General features: G+C 45.2%; 1 protein-coding gene across 6 annotated transcripts in view; it reads right to left on the bottom strand.

Moving 5' to 3' along the window:
• MIB2 (MIB E3 ubiquitin protein ligase 2) overlaps nt 1–27,884 on the bottom strand; it is a 278,178-nt gene that overhangs the window by 120,541 nt on the left and 129,753 nt on the right. For all 6 annotated transcript variants that reach the window (XM_077457589.1, XM_077457592.1, XM_077457591.1 and 3 more), the window contains one exon: nt 6,318–6,424. In XM_077457589.1, coding sequence (XP_077313715.1) covers nt 6,318–6,424 — 107 coding nt within the window. The remainder of the gene's footprint in view (nt 1–6,317; nt 6,425–27,884) is intronic.

Here is a 27,884-nt window from a genome sequence, read left to right as displayed (position 1 = left end):
TTACCTTTAATAGCCATCCAAACCCATTTGTGTCAACTTGTGTTATCAGGCCAAAATCACCAGGGTGTGTAAACTTATGATCAGGGTCATTTGCGTAGTTTCTGTTGTCATTATGATTTAAAAAGAGTAAACACAGTTTATTGATAATAAATGGCTTCAGCCAAATATTAACCATGAGTGAAAGAAAAGTTGTTGTGTTATCATTCATATTCTCTGAAAAATGGCCAAGAAATCAAATTCTGCCAGGGTATGTAAACTTAAAAGAGTAGATTGACATTCAGGGCTATAGTTTTAGTTTGGTTCAGTAGTAAACCCAAAAATTCTGAAAACTTTCGTAGTAACGGTAACAGATTAGTTAATGTAATATGGGGAGAAGAGATATACAGGACGGAGTTGTAGGCAAACAGGGCATATTTGTGCTTGTGTCGACTGGAAGTTATCCCTGGGTGAGAGCGAATAGTGACAGCCAGGGGCTTCATAACTACTGCAAAAAGTAGTGGAGATAACAGACAGCCCCGTCTGGTGCCTTGCTGAATGGAGATGAAGGAATATTTAGGTTTGTTTTCTGATGGAATTGTATGCCCTTGGAAGGAGAAAGCTTTGTGTAAGTCTGGCGGCAGAAGCATGATTTCCCTATGGATCGGAGCGTCCCATCGAAAATGAAGCGTGGAAATGAGAGCTAGTGTCCTGCGTACTTGATCCAGTGTCTGGCAGTATCGAAATGAACCCTTATTGGCCTCTGTGTATGTATTTTTCTAGGAAAGAATTTGGGCACAGGGCGGATATTTTAGTGAGTATTTTGAAGTTGCAGTTGATCAAAAAAATAAAAATAAATTGGGCGCCAGGAGGTAGTTGGTGACATCTTTGTGGTTTTTAGGAATGACAATGATGAAGACTGTATTCTCGTCCAGAGGAATGGAGCCTCCATCTTGTAAATAGTTAAAATGGTATACCAAGTGGGGGACTATGTGTTCAGAGAACTTCTTATAGTAGTTTTTGGGAAGCTCATCTGGACCCCGAGATTTGTTTGATTTGAAAGTTTAACAATGTCCTATTTTTGACTACAACATTGTGAAAATAAAAACGTATTCCTATACGATAACAGAAACATTATCTGTGCTAGTATATTCCTCACTACATTACTGCGAACAATGACCTTCCTTTAGATGCACTGTTCAGCAGCGCCATTGTATCCAAGCAGCCATGGATGCTGCAGCTGTCTAAATAGAAAAACTGGCAGCGGACATTTCTCCATTCATGCAGTTTAGTGTGGATCGGGGAATTGACTGATTTTATACTAGCCATTCACGGGCCATGTATTGGTAGCATGGGAATACAGTGCTAGCCTTCATACTGAAGTTGTAGTTTTGCCTTTTACAGGATGAATGGAATTAAAATAGATAGAATGTGATGGGCTTTGTTCAAGTTAAATCTAGATGGTTTCTTTGGTAGTTTTCAAATCACAAATTTACCCAGTGATCCTGCCAGTTCCCCTTCTGTGTTTTTCATTCTGACCATGACAAGCACACTAGCAGATCGATGCTGCCTTGGTCTTGGTCCCTCTCCAGAGCTCCAGAGGTCTGGAGAGGGAAGAGTTACATGTGGCTGGGTGTGCAATAATGCGACAATGATAGCCGTAAGAACAATGAGAGATCAGGAGCAGCACCCACCTTTTCTTTATTGCTGTAATGGAATTTCAGTGTGAGCAAGGCAAATTGTTTAATGTACAAGTGGCAGGGAGATTCTCATTGGGGCATTGCCACTCACCGCAAGGGGATCTGCAATGTACAGATGTGCCAAGAGATGAAAATATCCCAAACGACTGGCAGCTAATGCCATCTGACTAATGTCTTCCCTTTGTTATCATTTACATCAATATTCCACTCTCTGTATGATACTATAAATTCACGTTGCCTTAGCACATAGACACATTCACTTTGTGCGGAGGGACCACCATATGAAAGTCTTTTAATCACATTACTTCCATATAAAGCTCAAAAAAGGAGTTATTAAATGTTTATATTTTTTAAAAATCTATACAATTATGGTACTTTATTACTATTTCATGTATAACTATTTACTTGTGATATAATGCATTCCCATATATTATAAGCCTTAGCACATGATGCACAACAATAACAAGTGATGTGAGTGATTAACACGCCATTGCTACAATCTTGGGGTGCAAAGTTTAAACACAGAAATAGGAAGTACTTGCATGCATCAGTATTTGTAGTGGAATACAGGCATTTTTCAAAAAGTTGGAAATCCTTGGCCGATTGGTCATTGTTAGTGGAAAAAGCCTCCTACCACTCCTATGCCATAATGGAAAGAAAAGAAAGAAGGGATAACAAAGGCACACAAACTGGAAAGATCAAAAAAAACTGTGTAGGTTCCAAACAACCAATCAGATTGTGTCCTTCATTGGAACGTGGGGGAAACCGATTATCTACATGGGTCATAAACACAGAAATGTAGAGGCTTCCTTTGGTGACCCATTTATAAAAAAATTCTGACTAATATCCATCCTGTGAACACTAAATGTAACATCCTTATCATTAATGTTAAAATACATATGTATAGATTGGCATTACTGTGCAATTTTGTTGTGCTACATCCTATAAAAAACCTATAAGAAGAAAAACCCCTGGTGGTGGACTTTGGAGGCACGTAGTGGAATATATAGAAACAATTTTATTTATTCAAAAGATTGATAAAAAACATCATAAAAATAGTTTATGAACAAACATGCCAATGTGAAAGGTACAGTTTAGTTGAGGAACTTATCTATTCAGGATAGAATTAGCTGCAGAGCTTGTAACCCTGCGCGTTTTGGAGCTCTTGTGGTCTCCTTCATCAGGGTTAGACAAAAAACAGAGCGTAATTCTAATGAAGAATGCAAATGACAGGACATTAGAACTAAAATAGAATTAACAAACAATATAGACTTATTTGGCATTGTACTTGCATATCAAGGTGGATATTTGTGTGAATGTAGCATGTTATTTATTAAAAATGACTAAGCCGAGCAGAAAACGTTTTATCGGGGGTTGGGGGAGGGAGATCTTTTGGACACCTCCATCTTTTTCCAACTTTTTATCCACGTTCGAATCTCATGGAATAACAATTGTATATGGGAGCCCCGGACACTGGGAAACCACTTACGTTTTCTGCACAGCTTAGTCGTTTTTAATAAATAACATGCTACATTCACACAAATATCTACCTTGATATGCAAGTACAATGCCAAATAAGTCTATATTGTTTGTTAATTCTATTTCGGTTCTAATGTCCTGTCATTTGCATTCTTCACTAGCAGGGGAGGGCTGAGCCAGGGGGCAGGGATGCAATTGCCCCCTGGGCTGCTCTGATATGCGGTGGCAAAGGCAGCTCAAAACCGCAACATGCACAGTTCTTGAGCTGGCCGAGTCCAGTACTGTGAGCCAGCCATGTCTTCATGTCAGGGCTGACAGTCTGTGTTACACAGCACAGCCCCGCCCAGCCCCTCCCTACTCCACACCATTGGCTGGCAGAGGCTGGACCTGCTCTCTGCTCAATCTGAGCAGTTGGCTGGAATCCAGTGAGGCTCCTGGGAGGCTGGGACCATCCAAGTAAGTGAGCTCCTCCTCTCTCCTCCTCTCTGCAGCCAAAGAGTTTTTTTCTAGCAGCCTGTGCCAGTACCTTGCCCTCCTATGGCTAGGTGGTATGATGTGGGCTCTCACTGACATGCTGCAGTTTGGCTGCAGTGCTGGTGTACTGGCAGTCATCCTGCATGTTGCCCCTGGGACATAGAGGATGCACATTTTTACTGCATGTTCTGAAAGTGCACAAAACATCCTGCATGCTGCATGTTTGGTGCACTTTCAGAACATGCAGCAACAATGAGTAACCTAAAAGAAGTCTGAGGGGGTGTGACACCCGCCAGTACACCCGCACTGCAGCCAAACCGCAGCACACCAGTGTGAGCCTAAATGCTTGTATTCACTTGCAGCAGCCACTGCCACTCCTCTGAAAAGTGATCCATGCTCAGGTCACTTTTTAGAGGCATTTGACAGGCAGTGAATAGTTGATATCACATTTCATCCCTGCCTGCTTTAACCCCCCTAAATGCCAATCCCTGCAGGTAATGACAAAGTTCACTTTGAACTCTGCCTTATTTCCATTACTCTCTGTAGGTATTAGATGTGGTCTCACCTTTTTGTTTGCACATATAATACCAAAGGGCACTTTCACACTGGGGCGATGTGGGCGGTAGTAGTACAGCACTGCTCGTTTAAGTGGCGCTTTACCATTGTTTTAGTAGCGCTAGCGGGGCACTTTTAACCCCCACTAGTGGCCAAAGAAAGTGTTAAAAACGGCCGTGTTGCATTCATTTCAATGGGCTGGGCACCTCTCCCAAACCGCCCCAATAATGCTGCTTGCTGGACTTTTCAGAATGTCCTTCAAGTGCACCGCCCCAGTGGGAAACCTGGGGTGACATAAGAAGTGCTTTACAGGTGCTATTTTTTAGTACTAAAACGCCTGTACAGCACCTTCAGTGTTTAAGGACCCTAAAGAGAGTTCTGGAAATAAGGTGAAGTTCAAAGTGAATTTCTACACCTAAGTGGAGCCCCCCTTTCAGAAGATTTGAGGATATTATTAAACCCAGAGACTGGTGGACTTAGGCCACAATAGACAGATTGAAATTCTGCCGGTTCACCAGACATTTCAATCTATCTCTGTGCAGACTGGTTGTACAGAATTTGACTCCATCAACTGACAGTACAACCAGCGTGTCTTTATGTTTTTTAGCGATCAGTGCTGGCTGCTATAGCTGCCAGCAGTGATCACTGTATTCTGATGGCTTGGAAACTTTCACCTCAGAGCACACACCGACACACGGCTCTTACGGAAGCTTGGTAATTCAAGTTCTGGGCTTCCCTAACATTACAGCCCTGTGGGGCTATGACCAAGTCTGGGCAAGAGCTGGGATATGACATTACTTACCTCATATCCCTGCCACTCCTAAACCTGCTCCACTGCAGCATCAGGCCCACAATGCCCTTAATCTGGCCTGTGCTCCGGCATGCGCCTGCATGTGCATTTCTTACTATCCGCAATTGAGAAAGGAGGAACCTGCACCCTGGGGAATCTGGTGTTCATGCCGGGGAGACAGCAGGACTTGCGTGTTTAGCCTGCTGTGCTCACTGTGACTCTCAGCTACTCTGCTTGCTTGGCTTGCCTAGTGGTGTGGTGCTCACTTACCAGAGAAGTTCCGGACTCCACAGGTAGTGCTTAGTGTGGTGGCAGTGACAGCACAGTCTTTAGTCTTCATCTTCCTGCAGTCTCATTGGTCTGTGTATTGGGTGTGGGGAAGGGGCAAGCTCTTTTTCTCAGTCTCTCTGGGGGCAATCATGCAGTCTCTTTCTGAGAGACTGCTCCATTCTCTGAGAGACTGCTCCACTTCACACTGCCTGTACAGAGACTGACTGCTTCACAGTGCCTGCACAGAAAGTGACTGCTCTCTCTGTGCAGGCAGTGTGAAGCGGGGTCTGTGCAGGCAGTGTGAAGTGGGGTCTCTCTCCGTGGAGGCAGTGTGAAGTGGGGTCTCTCTCCGTGGAGGCAGTGTGAAGTGGGGTCTCTCTCTGTGCAGGCAGTGTGAAGCGGTCTCTCTCTGTGGAGGCAGTGTCAAGCAGTCTCTCTCTCTGTGCAGGCAGTGTCAAGCAGTCTCTCTCTCTTCGGGGCAATGTGGAGCAGTCTCCCTCTCTCTCTGTACGGGGAATGTGGTGTAGATGGGTGGTGAGCTGATTCAGTGGTTCAATGGGCCACTTGACTGGACTTGCCCCCCAGGCCTAAGGTTGCCAGACCTCCCCTGTTCACTAGAATTACGCTCTATGTTTTTTGTCTACTCCTGATGAAGGAGACCACAAGAGCTCTGCAGCTAATTCTATCCTGGATAGGTGACAAGTTCATCAACTAAACTGTACCTTATGCATTGGCATGTTTGTTCATAAACTCTTCTTATAGGTTATCATTAATGTTAAACATGGGTGACCATACAAGCTCTCCAGGAGAAAGTGTCCCTAACCCAGGGCCCCAACACTGCAAGACAACAGTGCTAACCTCTGACTAACCAAGCTGACAATCTCTACACATCTCACCGTACTAATTCTTACAAATGCTTTCACAGTAAACATATGTTTCCCATTAATCAGTATTCAAACATTAGGGTCCTATTAGGGTAACAAATCCACTTAGGACAAAAAAAAGAAAAATTACTGAGTTTTGCAATTATTGTGGTCTAAAGGCTCTGCAAACTATTAGATCTGACCACTTACCATCTTGGTTCCCCCATTCCCAGTCAGGTCCTCGCACAACTTTGGCACCCTGGAAGATTCCTTTAAGCACTAGGCGTGGCAAGCCTTGGCGAGGCGTCAATGAGACCCTGCAGAGGGAAAAGATAAAACAAGGTGTCAGGGTATTAACAAATTTAAAGAAAGCCTGCCAGGATGGAGGTTACTTGTCTAAGAAGCGACTTTTTCCACAGCTGCAGTTCCACACTGCCCTACGCTTTGAAGTGGTGTAAGTTGTGTGAAAGACACATCCTAGTGCAACCTAAATGGTTGTAACTGGCACTGGAACTAGCACAATGAAGCAACTTCCAGAGATGGGTGGAAGATCCTGCTGAGACATGCAATAGCTGCCCTCACAGGTTTTCTTAAAATAAAACAGCATAAAACAATAAGCTTTATTAAAGATAAGGCAGCAGAATAGCATTAAACAACACAGCCCTACAGTTAAGGGATTAATCCACTCAAAATTTTGAATGCCGGGTCATGCTCAAACCAGTCAGTAACTCTGGTGGTGAGATCTCCAAGTTCCTAGGTTTGCTACGTATATTACAAGAGGTTCAAAATCTCCATGATGGCATTTATTTTATATATGGAATGCAAAAAAGTGACTGGAACATGCAATGGTGGGCGAGAACACCCACCATTGCAAATCATGTACACCCTTCACATATGGCCAAGTTTCAGCTTCATATCTGTGCATGTAATCAATGAAAAAAAATAAAACATTAGACTACAGTCAGATGCATCAACAAATTGCAAGGAAAATACAAGTGCTTTTACACATGTTACAGCTCCTCTGACTGCATTATCATTGTGCATGAAATGGCCGACCTCCTGCCATTTCCTCCTTCTGTCATCAACAAGCCTGACCTCCTTTTGCCTCATCTACACTGCAACTATCCTGGAGATGTGTGAATTGTGATTGGTGCTGTGATTTTGGACTGTTTCTCCTAAACAGAAAGAGCGCTACAGGTCACTCTCAGCACTGCTCATTTACAGTTTTTACAGATTATCTTTTGCCAAGCAATGTTAATTAGCTCTGGGATTGTCTCCACTGCTCATTTCACAACACGCCAATTACTGAAGGACAAAATGTATCACTTACAAACTGCAACAACTATTTGTCTGCCAAAAGTGTTTAACAAATGAATAAAGAACAGTTTAAATTAAAAACAAAACAAAAACAAAAAAACCACATGGTTAGTTTTTATATAATAAAAGGTCAGCTTTGTTTCAATTATTGCACATCCTGTCCATTGCCCAAAACGATGAAATGCAGGTCTTTCAGGTATCTCTACATGTTGCTAGCTGGAACTAGATACATTTAAGAACAGATTGGTTGCCAAACATTATAATTTTTTGTATCTAGATACCTGGAGGGAACCTATTAGTTCATAGGGCAGTTTGGCAGCATTTCCTATTTCCTTAATCTAGAAGCATGTCTCCCTCTACTGGTAAGTTCTGTACATGCAGATTTAGAACTAGAAAAGTGTTGTACAGTAGTTTAAAAAAAATAAAAAAAATAAACTGGCATGTGTAAATCAGTGATTTTTCAAATGGACTTTGATAAGAAAGGGCAAAGGCCACAGCCTAGTTTTTTTAAAATAGAACTTCAGCCAAAACAATTTCTTTGGTTTTGGATAACTGGAGAGAAGGGTAGGGAAGCTAAACTTACCTAACTATAAGTCCAGCCAGTTGGTGGTTGAGGGTGGACAAGCGCTGACAGTAAATGTTAAGTGACGTCACCTTGCCAATGGCGGACTGGGCAAAACCAGGGATGACCTTGATTTGTTTCTTACATTTTTTTTCTTTTTTATTACCCAAAGAAGTTTTTTTTTAAATTCTATTACAGTATTTGTGGGTCATATGACCACTGACACACTTGTCGATGGTCAAAAAAGATATCTGGGAAGGAGACGCATGCCAGAGAACAGTGGAGAATTCAGAGATGAAGGGAATTCAATGGAGGAAGAAGTACTGTCAAACCTATTGAAGAATTCCACGTATTCTAGTATAGTTACTACTACAGTGATGTCCAGCTTCTACAGGGATCCCACAGCAATGGCATATACATACTTATATTGGCACAATGTAACTATTTTATAAAATCTTTACTTCGAATTCAGGTTTAAATTACATTACTTGCTATACTTGTGCTATCAGTATATATGACACTTTATAAGGGAAATGTGGTTTGCCAGGATTACTATTGTTTCTCACTTAACAAGCACTATAGCCATAGGCTTACCCTGCCTTCATCTATGTGCACAAATCTGCACAGTAGCCCAAACTTTCATATTGCATATTGCTAGGAAGAGGTCGTGGTGAAGAGATCATTCTCCCGGAAATAATTGTTGGCGTCTCAAGTAGTACACCTGAAATATTAAAATTGCTGATAGGCAAGGAGTGTTGTGTTCTGCCAAAGCTAGAACATTATTCACCTGTCGTGCCTCCCCTGGTAATCGATGTAAGCCACCGCTGTGGCTCTGTCAGACCGAATCCTGTCAGGAGAGTCCCATAATCGGACTGCCAAGATTCTATGGCCAGATGTACTGCCTGAAACTTCCAACAAAGTTGATAGGCAAGGTCCTCTAACCTGGACAAACTACCCTGGACAGAATCTTCTTCCAGGGCTGCTCCCCAGTCTAAAAGGCACCTTGCAGGATAAAGATTTTCCCTCCTGCTGGATAACAACCACCAATTTAGGCTCCGACCTATGTTGGGAGCCAAGCGTATTGGAAACAAACAAGGCCTGAATCCTCTTTATTCCAGACTGACTGGATGGTGTCTTGAAGCAGTCTTTGAATAAAACTGTGCGTAAGGGATGGCCCTGAAGGAGGCCACCATTTACCCTAAAAATCTCCTGCAGCCGAATGAAGGAATTTTCCTTTATCCTGATAAGTTGAATTAGTCCTACAAAGGAAATGATTTGCGTCTGGGGTAAGAATACCTTCTTCTGTATGGTTTCTATAACCAGCCCCCAAGTAACCTCCTTGATGGTTTTAAGGAGAATCTTCCTAGGCTGAGAATCCAACCTAGAGATTTCAGATATCTACAGCTGAGATCAGACTCTGTTTTTAGACCTGAGACTGAATGATCTATTAAAAAGTAGATCCTTTTAATAGGCTAGGACCGTTTTGCCTTGAGCCCTTAACCTGGCTAAAGGAGGTGCCAGAATGTTTCAGAACACTCGTAGTGCTGTGGCTAAGCCAGATGGCAGTGCCACAAATTGAAAAAATTATTTTACATTTCAAACCGCAGAAATTTCTGGTAAGCGGGAAACTTTTTTTTTTTTTTTTAAGTTATCTTTATGGACATTTCAAGATGTGAACAAAACACTACAGAGCCTATTGGGCATACCCAGGCTCAATCACTACAACTTACCAAACTAAAAGAGAAACAAAAAAAAAAAAAAAAGGGTAAGGCAGTACATAGAACATGCATACCTACCTAAACCACTGTACGCTCAACCACCTGTGTAGAATATCCATATCAATCTGCCGATTCTACATATCCCCTACAAAGCTTACTGTAAATACTTATGAGATAAAGTGTCCATTATAATTACATATTTGCATTCACGCTCCCCCCCTCCCCATAACTATTGACTGAGCAACCCAGGGGTGTTTATGAGGCCAGAGATGTCACTTGGACAATTGTGGTACTTAGTGGAACGATACTAATCGTCCATCGAGTCAGCATTAGTGGACAGGGAGTCCGTCCAGATATCCCATACTTTGTGGTATTTTTTGGCACAACCGCAGTGAGGTAGCCCTGTATAGTGGTAGGGCCGCATTTACTAACCTCTTCCAAAAATTTAATGAGGGCACAGATGATGCCTTCCATCTGAGTACTATCGACTTGCGGGCATAGTAAAGTAATAATCCTAGCAGGGTTCTGATTGCCTGACCGGGGGCCAAGGGTTCCACAAGTCCCAGCAGACATACCTCTACAGACAGTGGTACTGGAACCGTGGTGATGGTCATAATAGAGTTGGTCACCTCAGACCAAAAAATTTCGATCTGAGGACAGCTCCAAAATATGTGAATAAAATCCGCTGAGGACGAGTTGCATCTCCAGCAGGAGGCGAGAATAGACGGATAAATTTTGTGCAGACGCACGGGCGTGTAATAAACCCTATGTACTATTTTAAATTGCACTCATTTATCTCTAGCTGATACTAGCTGTGAAAAGGGACACTCCCAAATTTCTTCCCAATCTTCAGCGTCTAGTGAGGGGAAATCCACCACCCACTTTGCCTGAAGGTTTTCTAGTCCCGTGTGTATGTTAGGAAGTATCGCTTTATATATGGTGGATAAGGGCTTTGGTAGAGCTTCGTCCCTGAGCAGAGTCTCCAGAGTCGATGTGTAAAAAGCAACCTGAGCATTATCAAACTGAGTGTTAAAGGCGTGCCTAAGCTGCAGGAATCTAAATAAGTGTGAGTTGGGTAAATCATATTGTGGTTTCAACCGGTCAAATGACAGCAGTCGGCCTTCCAAACAGATTTGATTTATATATTTAATGCCCTTGCATGCCCAGACACTAGGGTCGGGAATGGACCCAAATTTTGGCAATTGTGGGTTAAACCAGAGAGGGCTGTGTGGTGATATATGTCCAGAGGGCATGGGTCGCATTGAGTTTGCCACCAACCACGCCCGTATGACCGCTCTCATTGCCGTTGTAAGGGGGAAGGGAGATCTGGTACCCCGGTAAAGGAGGTTCCTTAGCGCCTCATATGACCCCAGATGTGCTGCTTCCAGAGCCACTGCTGCATTGGACTCATCAGAGACCAGCCAGTTGTGGGCGTGAGATAACAGAGCCGCCAAAAAATAGGAGTGGAGGTCGGGACAAGCTAGGCCTCCCTCTCCCCAAGGTCTCTGTAGCACTGTCAGTCTGAATCTCGGCTGACCGGTTCCCCAGAGGAAAGATAATCAAATAGAGTTTATCAGGCGAAATACATTTTAGGGGATCCAGACAGGGGTGTGTCTGAGGACATAAAGAAAGGCAGGTAGGAGCTTCATCTTGAACAAATTGATCCTGCCGATTAGAGAGAGGGGCAAATTCGCCCACGCCTTTAATCTAGTCCTCAAGTGTATTAATGGCTCCAAGTTAAGGGAATAATAGTCAGTGTAGATGTGGAGATGTGAATGCCTAGATATTTCATTTTGTCTGTCCATAATAAAGGGGAGGTTGGGGTTTGCTATGTCCTTTGCAGCCTTATCAATTGGTAAAATTTGGGATTTATCCCAGTTTACCTTGAGACCCGAGCAACTACTGAAGTTTGAAAGAATGGTCAGCGTCTCTTGGAGGGACTGAGCAGGGTCATTCAAGAAAAGGATGAGATCATCTGCGTATAAAGCTACTTTTTCATGTATGGCTCCCACCTGTATGCCCCTAACCCCATCCGCCTGCCTAAGGGCCGAGGCAAGGGGTTCCATCACCAGGGAAAACAGAGCCGGCGATAGTGGACAACCCTGCCTTGTCCCTCTTCCAACCAAAAAGGGTGCTGACAGAGCACCATTGAGTTTTATCTGCGCTGTCGGGTCCTTATACAAAAAAGAGCAATCCACCTACAAAATTCTTCACCAAAACCCATAACCTCTAGAACCGAGGACATAAAAGGCCATGCCACCGAATCAAACGCCTTTTCAATGTCTAGTGAAACCATTACCCTCGTGGGAGGACTCATTGGAAGGTAGCTGAAGATGTGTGAATACTCTGCGTAAATTTATATCTGTTGACTTCCCAGGCATGAATCCTGTCTGGTCTATATTGATCAGGGATGGAAGAATCACCCGCAACCTGGTCGCTAATATTTTTGTCAAGATTTTGAGATCATAGTTTAGCAAGGAGATTGGCCTATAGGAAGTACAGAGGGATTTATCTTTGCCAGGCTTAGGAATGAGGACTATGTGTGCCTGGTACATAGAGGGGGGCAAGAACATCTGTTTTTTACTTTCAGAGAAGACCTTTAGCAGTTTTGGTGCAATTAATGAGGCATACATTCTGTACCACTCACCAGGTAATCCATCCGGACCCGGTGTTTTGCCACTGGGGAACGAGCAAATTGCCTCCTCTATCTCCTCGGTGGTAAAATCTCTGTCTAAGAATTCAAGATCCTCCTGCGAAAGAGTGGGTAGGCGCAAAGAGTGTAAAAACTCCCTACGCCGGTCCTCAGGCCAGCCAGGGACTGCTTCATATAGTTTTTCATAGAAGGATCTGAATTCACCCAAAATTAGCTCAGGAGAAGAGATCATCTGACCATCAGACCCACAGATCTCTGACACCACAGTCTGATCTAGAGTCCGTAACTAAATTTGCTAGGAGTTTGCCATTTTTGTCTCCGGATTCAAAGATCCTCCCAGCCAGAGAGGTCAAATCCAGATGTGTGGCCGCAGCAAGATGCAGAGACAAAGCTCTTATTGCCTCAGCTAGCTGACTGAAGTGACCTGGAGTCGGCGAGCCAGAAAAGGCCTCTGCCGCTCTAGCCTCCCCCTCCTCAAGTGCCTGAACCTAACAAGACATCTCAGAAGGAACAGCTTTGATCGCTGAGATGTATTCTCCCCTGGTGTTAGTCTTAAATGCATCCCAGACTACCTGAGCTGATGTTGAGTCCTCATTGATCTCCCAGTATTGTTGTAGTTTAGGAGAAACTTCCTCTCCCACCCTCGAGTCATGCAACCATTTAGGTGCCAAACGCCAGCAGTCTCGACTCCCGGCATCAGACAACCCCAAGGTGACCTCCAGGGGCGCATGGTCAGAGAGGCCTGCAGGTAAGTACGAGACCCCCCTCACTGCCGCCAGGGCACATGTTACCGAAAATCAGGTCAATCCTGGAGCCCGACCTATGGGTGGCAGAGTGAAAGGAGTATGCCCTAGTGGTTTGGTGCTTCCATCGCCAGATCTCAGTATAATTAAGTGTTTGTGCCCATTGAAGTAAGTCCGGTGAAAACACCCTATTCGGATTGGATGTGTCCAGGGATGGATCCAAAATGGAATTAAAGTCTCCAGCTATATATAGTCTGGAGAATTGTAGTGCAGCTAAATGCTCAAACAGCTTATAGAGGACCCGTTGATTGAAGGGAGGAGGAACATATACATTTACTAAAGCATAGACCACTGCTCTAATCTCCAGCAAAAGGATTATGAATCGGCCCTCCTGATCAGTTTGTAGATGTAGGACCTTATAAGGAAGGGATTTGCTCAACAGGATGGCCACTCCCCTGGCATAACTGGAGTAGGTCGCATGAAATGATTGCCGTACCCAGGGTCTACGTAGCGCCAGAATCTTATTCCCCAGGAGATGGGTCTCCTGTAGAAACAAGATATGGGGTCTGTGACTGTATTTAAACATTAATGCCCTTTTTTTACCTTGTCGTTAAGACCCCGTACATTCCATGTTATTCATTTTAACTCCATGAAGGCAATAACAATTTATGAGACAGTATAATGATACCTACGTGTGAGAGATCAACCCTTGTGGGGCCGGGGGAGAATACAAGGAGGAGAACAACTTTTACACTGGGCCTTGTAAGCACTGACAAAACACATGACATAAATATCAGACAGTGGATATAGAGCGTACAAAAAAGAAAAACAAAAAACAGTAAACTATAAACTCCCTACTGACCATGAAGTACCCCTAACAGAGAGAGAAAAAAAAACAAAAAAAAAAAAAAACACAGAACTATGGTCAGTTTGAAACCCAAAACCTAAACTCAAAAAACTCTTATGCCGCGTACACACGATCAAACAATCCGGTGGAAAAGTCCGGCAAACTCAAGTCCGCCAAACAATCCCCCCGTGTGTAGCCTCCGGCATACTTTTTTGACCCGACAGTACGGCGGACTTAGAATTTCGGTTTGCACAAAAATTTGCACGCCGTACTCGCATTTCGGCGGACAATCCGGCCGTGTGTATGCCAGTCCGCCGTACTTTTGAAATGAGCGGACTTTTCCCGCCCGGAGAAAGTCCGCTCATTTCGAGCGGGTCTCCAGGTAGGCGGGGCCCGCGAAGGAGACGTCGCTAGCCCCGCCGCCTGGTATGGACTTAAAGGGGAACCCCAACGCCGAAAAAAATCGGCGTGGGGGTCCCCCCCAAGTCCACAACAGACCCTTGTCCGAGCACGCTACCCGGCCGGCCAGGAAAGGGGGGCGAGCGAGCGCCCGCCCCCTCCTTAGCCGTACCAGGCCGCGTGCCCTCAACAACTTATATAGGGACAAGGGGCGGTGTCACATGGGTTGGTCACATGGGTTGATGTCACATGGGGACTGTGACATCGTAAGGGGGCGGGGTCACCATGTGACATAAAGCCACTTCCCTGGCATTGTGGCCGGAGAGAGCGTGGAGAAGAAGGAGAAGGAGAAGGAGAAGGAGAAGGAGAAGAAGGAGAAGAAGAAGAAGAAGAAGAAGAACGGAAGGCGGCAGCGGCGACAGAAGACCGAAGAGGGGGACAAGACCCCCGAAGTCGGGAGAAGAGGCCGGCGGCGAGGAAGAAAGCCGGACTCCTCCGCTAGCAAAAGAGCTACAAGAAGATAGCGGAGGAGTCCGGCGAGAAGACCCCCGAAGACGGAAGACCACCGGAGCTGTGCAATAAAGTATTTTATCTCGTGTGTTGTGTTTTTTTTGTACTTTTTTTTTTTTTTACAGGTGAATGGGTAGGGGTACATTGTACCCCATACTCATTCACATAGGGTGGGGGACCGGTATCCGGGGGCCCCCTTATTAAAAGGGGCTCCCGGATTCCGATAAGCCCCCCGACAACCAACGGCCAGGGTTGTCGGGAAGAGGCCCTTGTCCTCATCAACATGGGGACAAGGTGCTTTGGGGTGGGGGGCCGCGTGGCCCCACCTTCCCCAAGGCACCCCCCATGTTGAGGGCACGCGGCCTGGTACGGCTCAGAAAGGGGGGGCGCTCGCTCGCCCCCCTTTCCTGGCCGGCCGGGTAGCGTGCTCGGACAAGGGTCTGTTGTGGACTTGGGGGGACCCCCACGCCGATTTTTTTCGGCGTTGGGGGTTCCCCTTTAAGTACATACCAGGCGGCGGAGCCAGCGATGTCTCCTTCGTGGGCCCGCCTACCTGGAGACGCGCTCGAAATGAGCGGACTTTCCTCCGCGTGTGTGGGCGAGTCCGCTCATTTCTAAAGTACGGCGGAATTAGTACGGCGGCCTTAGTACGCCGTATTAGTCCGCTGAAAAAGTGCCGTGTGTGGGCAAGTAGCCCGTTCGAAAATTCCGACGGACAGTTTGGCGGACGTCCGCCAGACTAAGTACGTCGGACAGACGGCTACGTGTGTACGCGGCTTTAGAACTTCAGACTTCTGTGAAAAGTTCCAAAGTGCGGCAATTCAGTGCCGTGAGTGCCTCTCCACTTGGTGTGAAGAGAAAATGTGTAGGGGTTAGAACTTCAGTGAGTTGTGTCCAACGAGATAGCTCCGGGGTTAGAAGGATGTAGAGGAAATGCGTGTCCAGTCCCGAACTAGGATCCCCAGTGAGCAGCGACTCTAGCAAGAGAAAAACCTGCAATCTGGGGTATAGTAAACGACCCTGTCCCGGAGTTAGATTAATCTCCCACCTAGAGTTAATAAGAAAGACCTACGTTGGAGACTCAGGGGTCAACTAGCAACAACTTTGGGCGGTAAGACCCAAGGGGCTATATAACAGACAGATAACTGAACAACGACCCCTCTGAACCCAGATCCAAAAGAGAGACAGAATCACCTCAGGCCGTCCAGCCAATCACTTGCATCCGCCGGAGAATCGAAGAACCTGACCGAGCCGTTATGGGGGACCCGGAGGCGGCTGGGTTACAACATGCTGTATTTAATGTCCTTTTCGCGTAGGTGCTTACCGACATCGTTGAAGGACTTCCTCTTGCGCTGCAGGTCGGCGGAGAAATCCGGAAACAATAGGATTGATGAGTTGCCGTATGGCAGCGAAGGATGTTTGCGAGCTGCGGAAAGGATCCTGTCACGATCCCTGAAGTTGAGGAAGCGAACCAAAAAGGGTCGGGGATTCGCACCAGAAATAACGCGTCCCATGGGGACACGGTGGGCACGCTCAACAACATAGGTCGGAGATATATCCGCGAGGCCCAGCAGTGTTTTGAAGAATTCCTCTGCAAACTCTGCCGGTCGGTCACCCTCCTCCCCCTCCGGAAGACCCAGGACTCGAACATTGTTGCGTCTTGCCCTGTTTTCTGCGTCATCTGCTTTAGCGACAAGCGACTGTGCTGTGTGTTGCAAGTCCGCTATAGTATTGGAGTGGGTAGCTGTTAGATCTTCAGTGGCAGAAATTCTGGTTTCCGATTCAGTCAGCCTACCCTTGATCTTGTCCAGGTCATTTCTAATGAGGTTATATTCTTCGGCCAGGTGGTCTATTCTCACCAGCATAGAGGTCTTGCTTTGTTCAATGGCAGCCAGGATCACTGCAGTGCTGTCCTGAGATGGAAGGGCAGAGAGGGCCGCACTCGGGGAGGCTTCGGACTCCATGGCTAATTCGGTCAGCAGGACTTGCAGCCTCCCTATAAGAGAAGGGTCAGGCTGTATAGCTGGCGCAGGGGCTGGGTGGCCTGGTGCTGATGCGTTTTTGTGCCGGGGCTTAGGGCCCATGAATCTGGGGGTCAGTGGTTGGCAGTGCAGAGCAGAGGAATAGTCAGTCGCAGGATAGTGGGCCCCCCACAACCGCACAGACAGTTAAGCAGTCAAATAAAAATATGTGTTCCACAGGAGCACTCACCAGGGTATCGATGCAGCACTGGCCTCAGGGCTCCAGTCTCGCCAGAGGGCAGTCTTCTGGCCCAGAGCAGTGGCCAGGAGAGTACATGAGGTAAGCCACACTTGTCCAGTCCTGGAAGCTCACAGCCCAACAGGGGAGAATTAATAACCAGCCGACGCCGGTGAGTGTACAGATGATGGCAACTAGAGGGATCAGCCGAGGGTACTATGCAGGAGAGGCCCAGGAAGCCAGAGTGAAGGCAGGGGGGTGATTGAGATGCTGGGCACCAGGCCTTCCCTGTCAGCCTACACCTGTAGTCTCCACTGGCTGCTCGAGCCTTCTTATTGTCAGGATGGTGGAGGTATGGTGGGGGTGTGCGAGCACAGCAATGTCCGCCCCCCCGGTGCCAAATCAGGCTGGCCGCGGCGCTCCCCCGCCGGCCAGCGATGTAGGAAAGTGCGGTGGGCTGGAGGCTTCACCAGGCCGCACTAGGCCAGACTAGGCCGCGGCCGCTGCGGATGGAGGAAAAACGGCCCCGTGGATCAGCAGGCTCAGCTAGACACACCGCTGGGTAGACCGAGTGGTGATGGGACCCCCTACCTCTCTTCCAGGCCAGTAACAGCTCCCTCGCGGGCTGCAATGGAGGAAGAAGGCGACGGCCGCCCTCGCGGAGGATCGGCGGTTCTCCAGGCCCGATCCTAACAATATATGCACGGGGGAGCAGCAGATGATGTAGGCATAAACTGTAGGCAGGTATTTAGGCAATATTTGGGTATATTGGCACGGATGGCAAAGGATTGTATATAAGGATGCCCGGAGCTCCTCTCCTACACGTCCACCGCCATTCACATCCGGACACACCCCCGTAAGCGGGAAACTTTAGCACATGGAGATATGCAACTCCCCTCCATGCAGGATCGACACAGCTGATCGAATTATGAAAGGATCGGATGTTTAAGTGCCGATTCAGATCTCCAAGATCTAGAATGGGTCTTACCTCTGTCTGGCTGTGAGAGCTTAAAAGGTTTGCACCAAAAAAAAAAAAACCCTGTTCCACTAAGGGAATCTCTGATATCACCGACTGGGATAATAGCTGATCCAGAGGCCAGAAAGGGAGACTTCTCTTATTTCCTTTTCTTTTTTTCTTAGGAGCATTCTTTGAGGAGACGGACACTCTTGCATAAAGACTGCCGCATCAGCAGCTTCAAGGACCCCACAGGCAGCACCCAAACAGGACCCAAACCCTCAGATCGAAAGCCGACTGGGCCATCCGGGCTCTTGAAACTCTAGATGTAACCTAGAGAAGAAAATCACAGAAATCCCTCTGGTCTTAACATTGTTCCTGCCAGACTTTGAGAATCGCAGGACCTTTCCCCTCACCAGAACGAGTGGGGGTGCTCCTTCATGAGAAGGCCTTAGCATTCTGCTTGATGGGCTTTCTGCCCCCAAGATCCGGGTGCTGCCCCTGGGAACTAAGGCATAGGAGAGGCTGCACGATTAAAGGAGAACTGTCTGAACCTCCTTTTACTGGTAAAGAGAGCTTTACCCCTTTTGGATGTACTTATCCATTATAAATAGTCGTACCCAAGAAAGGGACACAGACTGGCTAAGGGTTTTCACCTGGTGCTTCGACTGATTAATATTTCAGCCACGGACCTCTGCGAGAATGCACTAGTCCAAGTATAAGCCATAGGGCTTAAACAATCGAGTCCTTCATAGCATCTGTGAGACACAGTGCGTCAAATACACCAGTCCCTTGCCGGTTTAACCCCGTAATCACCCCCCGTCGCCAGTGTCACTAAGGCTGGGTTCACATTGCAGCGGTTTATGAGAACGGATGTGATTCGCACCGCACTGCAGTGCAAATCACATCCGATCTCTGTGCGATTCGAGTACAGCCATACAGATAGTATGGCTGAATTTGCGTCGCACCCGCCGCAAACTCGCACGGGACCCTTTTTTTGGTCCGCAGCAGAATCGGATCGCATGGGTGTTCACACCATGCGATCCGAGTTTGCAGATCGCACTGCGATATGCGAACTGATCTGGGGGTGTCATTAACATTTCACTGACACTCCCAGCAGTTCGCATAGGGCAGTGTGAACTGCCGCCGGGAGGCATGCGATGCGGGAACCCGCTGCGGATTCGTGGCGTTCCCGCGTCGCTCCAGTGTGAACCCAGCCTAATAAGCGATCGTTTTTCTGATCGCTGTATTAGTGTCACAGGTGACGCTAGTTAGGCAGGTAGGTATTTAGGTTCGCCGCAGCTTTTTATAGCGCCAGGGACCCCCATATACTACCGCATAAAGCCCCCTGATTGCCCCCTAGTTAACCCTTTCACCAGTGATCACCATATAACTGTTACAGGTGACGCTGGTTGGTTAGTTATTTTTTTTATAGTTTCAGGGCACCCGCCATTTATTACCTAGTCTCACTAGTGTACCCCTAAATTTAGGGGTGTCTACTTTCCAAAATGGGGTCATTTGGGGGGGTTTGTGCCATCTTGGCATTTTATGGCCTTCAAAACTGTAACACCCTTAGAAAGCCTGAAGGCGGTGCTTGGTTTTCGGGGCCCCGTACGCGGCTAGGCTCCCAAAAAGTCCCACATATGTGGTATCCCCGTACTCAGGAGAAGCAGCAGAATTTATTTTGGGGTGTCATTTCACATATGCCCATAGCATGTGTGAGCAATATATAATTTAGTGACAACTTTGTGAAAAAAAAAATAAAAATAAAATAAAAGTTTGTAATTTTCCCGCAACTTGTGGCAAAATATAAAATATTCCATGGACTCAACATGCCTCTCAGCAAATAGCTTGGGGTGTCTACTTTCTAAAATGGGGTCATTTGTGGGGGTTTTGTGCCATCTTGGCATTTTATGGCCTTCAAAACTGTAATAGGTAGTGAGAAGTGAAATCAAAAATTTACGCCCTTAGAAAGCCTGAAGGCGGTGCTTGGTTTTCGGGGCCCCGTACGCGGCTAGGCTCACAAAAAGTCCCACATATGTGGTATCCCCATACTCAGGAGAAGCAGCAGAATTTATTTTGGGGTGTCATTTCACATATGCCCATAGCATGTGTGAGCAATATATCATTTAGTGACAACTTTGTGTAAAAAAAAAAAATATATATTTTTTTTGTCATTATTCAATCGCTTGAGGCAAAAAAATAAAATATTCAATGGGCTCAACATGCCTCTTATCAATTTCCTTAGGGGGTCTACTTTCCAAAATGGGGTCATTTGGGGGGGTTTTGTACTGCCCTGCCATTTTAGCACCTCAAGAAATGAGATGGGCAGTCGTAAACTAAAAGCTGCGTAAATTCCAGAAAACGTACCTTAGTTTGTAGATGTGACAACTTTTGCGCAAACCAATAAATATACAGTTATTGACTTTTTTTTAACCAAAGACATGTGGCTGAATACATTTTGGCCTAAATGTATGACTAAAATTGAGTTTATTGGATTTTTCTAATAACAAAAAGTAGAAAATATTTTTTTTTCAAAATTTGCGGTCTTTTTACGTTTATATCGCAAAAAATAAAAATCGCAGAGTCAGTCAAATACCTTTAAAAGAAAGCTCTATTTGTGGGAAAAAAACGACGCAAATTTTGTTTGGGTACAACATTGCATGACCGCGCAATTACCAGTTAAAGCAACGCAGTGCCAAATTGTAAAAAGACCTCTGGTCATTGACCAGCAAAATGGTTCGGTCTGAAAGTGGTTAAAATTGGAATTTCCAATTGGCCTCCTTATGGTTGGTGTTCATCTGCTGCAATTGTTTATAATAATTGACTAGTCAGATTAGCATTAGATACAGTTAGGGTCAGTATGCAAGTCAAGAGCAGACAGAAATATTAAATCTGTCACTGCAGATTTGTTTTTGAGACAGAAAGCTCTGGGGCTGTGATCCTGATGGTTTCTTTACTACTTGCCAAATCACTAACTTAAACAAACATGAGTAGATCAGATGTCCAGCACTTTGCTGGCTGTATTCTGGCCCCTGGTCTGTAACTTGCTTTGTAATAAAAGATAGGACTGACAGTTCCCAAACTTACAACTTCAAAAGCAAGTCTGCATTGACAGTTTTTTAAATATATTAGGCAATTCCTGCAGGGTACTGCAATATGAGTTTGACAATTATCAACTGGCAATGAAGAGACTGGAAACAGGGTCCACCAAGCCTGTCATCTGTGAGTGATGCCCCTTCCAGGAAGAATGATCACGCTACATTAATACAGTTAACTGACTTCTGCTTAAGAGAGTGTTGCTCTTTCATTAGCGGTTTCATTAGCTCCACTAGTGCTGTGAATTTCAGCAGTAGGATTTGATGATTTGATGTGTAGCCAAGATTCTCTCCATCCCACAGTGATATCTATGAATTGATCGGCTGTCTGAGGTGGCAGCAATAACACTCCATGCAGGTGGTAGCCTGGTTTGGCTGTTACACTAATCACCTCCGATTTCTAATGTCACCAAGACTGCACAGAAATGGGCACATCACCAGATCTCAGGAAGTCATCTGTAATTCTGAAAAGCAGTATTTCATAGTAAACCAGCCAACTTAATTCTTATAGTTCTAAGCACAGCACAACCAGGGCCATCTTTAATATAGACTGGACCCTGGGCAAAAAAAAAATTTGGGCCCCCCCATGCAGTTTCGCTCTCCACCTGCTTTGAGACATATAATAAAAAGCAGCAAGACTCAAAATCAGTTTACTGAATCAGATCAGACAGCAATTGTGTTTGGTTGCCAGAGATTACAGTGTATCATTACCACTCACTGGTTGCTAGAGGTTACAGCACATAATTTCTGCTTGTTAATTGGCTGCTAGAGATTACTGTACATCAATACTGCTCATTGATTGGTTGCTGTAGGTTACTGCACACCATGGACAGGGGAGATGAGGGGGCCCATTAATTGACATTAGACTCCTAGGGATCCTAGGACTCTCTGGCTCAGTGCCAGTGCAGACTTTCAAGCATGCCCCTTCACCTCCCCAGTGGGTAGCATTCAGTATAGGTGATGTTGGATATGACCTCAGGGGGGCATGATATACATATGAATACCTCCTCTATTTACATATGAATCCCGCCGGTCTGCGTCTATTTACATATGCATGCCGTCACTATTTACATGTCAATGTCGGTATTTACATTAAAGCACAGGGTCTGCCGGTGAGTCATCTGTACACCTCAATAGGGCAGAGCTGGGCAGCATTAGTAACAGAACTTCACACTGAAATATCAAGACACAGCACTGGACTAAAATCTCAAGGAACAAGGAAATTTAAACTGGGATAGTTGCCAAGTATGAGGCAGCCGCTTTGGGCCCCACAACAATGACAGGGCCCAGGGCAGATGCCACTTGCCCTGCCTTAAAAATGGCCCTGAGCACAACTATAATCAATACATTAGCAACAGATGAATGGTACACAGCTTACCCACTAGCCTCTTAAGACATTTTTGCACCATGTCTGACAGTACAATTAAAGATGAACTCCAAGCAAACAGCATTCCCTATATTTTAAAAGGAATGTGTTGTGTGTTTGTATGTAATCTCATTGTTCATTGTTAAAAAAAAGTTTATTTATTTTATTAGTCAGTCAAACCGGAAATTCTGCTTTTTAATATTCCATGTTTGTCCATTTCCAGTCAGCAGGCTACTTTCACATGATAACCTATCTAAGCTGCTCTGTTGAAAAAAAAAAAATATTAGAAAGCTTGGTAACTCTGGGAGTCCTGCTAGTTATGGTCAGTCTTCCAAGGTCCAATGGGATATGTAGTTGCACAACAGTTGGAGAACTGTAGTTTACCCACCCCTGGAAATGAATACCTACAATGTAAAAAAAATGTATAAACTTAAAGAAAAATTCTACTTTTGCATCCAAAATTAAAAAGTTACCTATGGACACCCTCCCCACTCTTTTGGTCCCTGCTACACTTGCTTCTTAGAAAGTTCTTTGCTGCCTACATCTGTCCACTTGCTAACCCGTACACCTTTCACTCTGCACACAGCCCATGAGGCTGTGCATCAGAATAACGCTGGCAATGGTGTGTGTTGACTGATTATTGTAGATACGCGAGTGCTGACCCATGTGCATGATTTCTTATGTAAGGGACAGAAGTGATTCTCATGACCACACACCATTGATGGCATTATTCAGTAATTGGGCAAACTTGGGCAGCGGAAGACTTGCTAAAGAGGAGGCAAGTGCAATAGGGAACAGAGAAGGGTGTTGATAGATAGCATTGTTGATGGATACAAAACTAGAATAACCCTTTTAAAAAAGTAGAATATCACACAAACATAGACTGGGAACCGTGCATTCATCAAAAGCTCACCATTTCCTAAATGTCTTGCAGGACAATTTCATGGGTCAGATGGTAAATGTACCAACTAGAAACAAAACATTACTAGACCTACTGATTACCAACAATACAGACCTGATCATGGATGTGGAAATACAGGGCAATTTAGGAAACAGCAACCACAGATCAATTTGTTTCAGTATAAATCCCACAAATAGGAAACATAAGGGGAATACAAAGACACTGAATTTCAAAAGAGCCAACTTCCCTAAACTACGATCCTTAATAGAAGGTAATAAATGGGATAAAATCTTAGGAACAAAGAACACGGATGAAAAATGGGTATGCTTTAAGAGCTTATTAAATAAGGGTATTAGCCAGTGCATCCCAATGGGAAATACATTTAAAAGAGCTAAAAGTCCTGGGTGGCTTAACTCCAATGTAAAAGTGCATATAAAAGCAAAAGAGAAGGCCTTCAAAAATATGATTTTTTAGTCAAACTTACCTGTAAAATCATTTCTTTGTGTACAACAGTTTGGCTAATATTCATTAACTGATGGGACATCCCAGAGCAATAGCCTTGAGGGGAGGGAGACACCCTGCCAAACAATAGCCATCAGACCTTATACGGCAGATGGCAGTAAACTGCAGCCGAAAGCTGAATCCTCGGCTGCTCGAATATCTACTTGATACACTTTTGTGAACGTATGCACTGAAGACCAGGTAGCAGCTTTACAAATCTGAGCCACAGTTACCTGATGGTGAAAAGCCCAGGAGATTGCTACACCCCTGGTAAACTGAGCTCTCACCCTAAAAGGGAGGAGCTTTACGTTTCAGACCGTAGGCCTGAATGACCAATTGACAGACCCATTAGCAATGGAAGCCTTGGAAAATGCCTGGCCCTTCTTGGGTAATGTTGGTAAAATGAAAAAAAGGAGTCTGATCCTTGGATCGCCACAGCTCTAGAAAAATAAACCTTGACTGCCCAGACAATGTCCAAGAAATGCAGTTGTCTCTCTTCTGCCGAACGAGGCTGAGAAAAAAGAAGGCAAAATAATGTCCTGATTTAAATGAAAGGCTGACACCACTTTTGGCAAAAAGGATAGAACAGGTCGTAACACGACCCTGTAGTGGTGAAGGCTCAAGCATGGTTCCCTGCACAAAAGCCAACTCTGACATTCTCCCAATCGTGTATTTCCAAGGATCACATTTTTTGACTTCACACCAAGCACTATAAAAGTCTTCCAGATCTTATGATAGATCTTCCCAGTGACAGCTTTTCTAGCATTTACTAGGGTATACACCACTGGTCCCAAGATGCCACGGTCCTTTAACACTCTGGCTTCAATAGCCATGCCATCAAATTTAGAGACTGTAAATTGGGGCGGAATATAGGACCTTGAGACAGTAGATTGGGGTGACCTGAAAGCGTCCATGGCCTGTATATTGTCAGTCTCACAATCTCCAGGAACCAGGGCCTTTTGGGCTAGGCTGGTGCCACTAGAATGACTGGAACCCTCTCTCTCCGAAATCCCGTGGAACAAATGTTGAAGAAAAGGGATCAAAGGGAAAGCATAAACCAGGGAGTACTGGCTCCATGGAACTACCAGAGCATCTTCTCCGATTTCCAGAGGATCTCTTGTTCGGGACACAAACTGCTGTAACTTGTTGTTGAACCTGGATGCCAGGTCGACCTCTGGCCACCCCCAACGTTGGCAAATTTCCTGGAACACCCCTGGGTGTAGGGACCATTCCCTTGGGCAGATCTGCTAGCGGCTGAGATAATCTGCCTTTCAGTTCTCTACTCCTGGGTACCACCTTGGTGGTTTATATAAGCCACTGCAGTGACATTGTCGGGCTGAACCCTGATAGGGCAGTCCTGAAGCTCCACTGTCCAGGACCTTAGGGCCAGAGGTACTGCCTGTAATTTCAGGACATTGATGGGCAGGATCTGTTCTGTCCTTGACCATTTCCATTGAGCTGCGAGCCCCTCTAGGGTTGCTCCCCAGCCTGAGAGGCTGGCATCTGTAGTCAGTACTCTCCAAGTTACTGGGAGGAAGGATTTCCCCTTTCGCAGGTTCTGATCCTGCAACCACCAGTTTAGACTTAAGCGTGCCCGAAGAGATAAGAACATTGGATAATCCAGGGCTTGTCCTCTTCTGTTCCAAGCCAACAAGATATCTTGTGGTAAAGGCCTGGAATGGAACTGGGCATAGGGCTCTGCCTTGAAGGAGAATACCATCCTCCCTAGAAGACTCATACAGAGCTGAATGGAGGGTTGTCTGGTGCCCCTTATTTGATGCACCTGATTCTTCAGGGCACAGATCCTTGTGGATGGCAAGAATACTCTTGCTTGGACCATATCTAGGATCAGACCCAAATACTTTAGACTGTGAGCTAGTTTCAAGGCTGACTTTCCAGTATTTATGATCCAGCCTAAGCTTTCCAAATACCGCAATGTGCATGTTATGCTCTGTTCTAGAGCCTGTAATGAGTGATCTCTGTGCTGGAGGTCGTCCAGATATCCGAGCACCAGGATCCCTTGGGCCCTTAAAAGACCCAGCACTAGTGCTATGACCTTTGTGAACACCCGGGGAGCAGTAGCAAGCCCGAAGGGTAGAGCCACAAACAGAAAATTACATTCCTTTACTGCAAATCACAGGAACCTCTGATGAGGCTGAAAGATAGGTACATTTAAATATGCGTCTTTTATAGTGATGGAGGCAAAAAAAAGTCTCCCATCTGGAGGAGGGCTACAATTGAGTGGATAGGTTCCATCCTAAAGGACTGGATTAGTAGATACTGGTTCAGGGATCTTAGGTCCAGAAATGGGCCTTGTGTCCCAAAAGTGCAGCATCCTTCCCCCCACCCGATAGAGTGGGGGCATCCCCTCAAAAGGAGGGCTTGGTCCTGGGTTTAGAAGAGTTTTGGACCCAGGGCTTTTTCTGGCCCTGGCCTTGCGGCTTGCCCCTGGCCCTAGCGCCCTGTTGGCGGAGGAAATGCCTTGCCGCTGAGACATTTGAGGAAGCAGTCCCTGAAATTTTAAATGAGGGACGCCTGGTGCTTTTCTGAACAGGAAGTAGAGAACTCTTTCCTCTGGAAATCTTTTGGATATATTTGTCCAAATGATCACCAAATAAACGTATGAAAGGTAAAACCTGCCGATAACCTTTTACAAGGAAGTTTGGCTGACGAGTTCTTAAGTCACAAAGGTCTGCGCATATGTACAGACAAGAGAACCAAATGAGAAACCTGCTGTATGGAATCCTTTCAAAGCGTGAACAGCAAAAACACAGCACTCAAGGAATATCTTTTTTTATTTTCAGCCAGATAATCCTCCCGATTAGGCCCCTTCAACCACCTCCACCTATTTCTGGATTTAACTTTTTGAACTCCCCACCAACAACTATGCTCCCAGTGACTGTGTTCATATGCTGTATGGAAGATTGATTGCCTGAGTGTGCGCAGACTTGAGGCTATAGCAGTTCCTTTGAAGGACTTTTAAAATCATGCAATTCAATCTGGAATGCCTTTCTGGATAACCGGGATGGACTCTTCCCCATATTTTGCCAGCTTGACTGAGTGATGCCTAAATAAAAAACATCTTTACATGACATGTTGTTTGAAGATCTCACTGGATGAATGTATCAAGACGTCTAAAACGGTGAGCTGTATCTTACCCCTATGCATTTGAAGGGGAAGCTATATTCAGTTTAATCTACATCCGTTTGTTTTCTTGATCTTTATGATTTTCACCAGTCCGTGACCAACAGATCTAATTACTGATTCAAATTCCTGTCATGAAAATGATCTATACCAGTGATATATCAGCTTGTGGCCTCTGCTTAGATACAACTGGCAATATTGTAGTTAACTGCACATGCACTTTACTTTGAAGCGGAGCATAGAGATTGACTTTGCACTTTCAACCATTTATATGCTTTTCATTCAACCGCTTGAACTTTCTTCTTATATATACTACATAAACAGGACATTTTTGGAAAGAAATTTGTTCAAGCAATGAATATCGGAAAATTGGTTGTGTGGGAGATCTCTCTATCTATGGTGTTTGAGAGTGTTGTATGATTGGGAGAGGTGGCCACCTGTTCAATTAAGACTTAATTGTCTTAATTTTTATTTTATATGTGTCAAACTGGGTGTATTTATATATAAATTTTCTACTTACATATATATATGTGGTTAATCAATAAAGATATTTAGTTAAATACCGGGTTTTCCTTTTTGAAGAGTACTTTGGGAATCTTTTCGTATTTTTCTTATAGGCCTGTCAGGCCGTCTGATCTGATCCTTTACAGACTGGCAGATACCAATTACTGCAACAGCTGGCTGAATAGCTGAACTGGCCAAAGAAAAGGAAGCTTTTAATAATGTCTCCAATTTCTTGTTAACAGTGTCTTTCAAGCTGTGTGCGTTATCTACCGGACAAGTTAAGTTCTTGCTTAAAGGAAGAGACTGGTGCATCTATGGCTGGCATGCTCCACTTCTTTACAAACTTTTCATCCATGGGAT

This window comes from Lithobates pipiens, unplaced genomic scaffold (assembly GCF_037356315.1).
Source record: "Lithobates pipiens isolate NorthernLeopardFrog02 unplaced genomic scaffold, aLitPip1_a1.2 Scaffold_27, whole genome shotgun sequence".
Classification (NCBI taxonomy): domain Eukaryota; kingdom Metazoa; phylum Chordata; class Amphibia; order Anura; family Ranidae; genus Lithobates; species Lithobates pipiens.
This window is presented reverse-complemented; position numbering and strand designations above follow the sequence as displayed.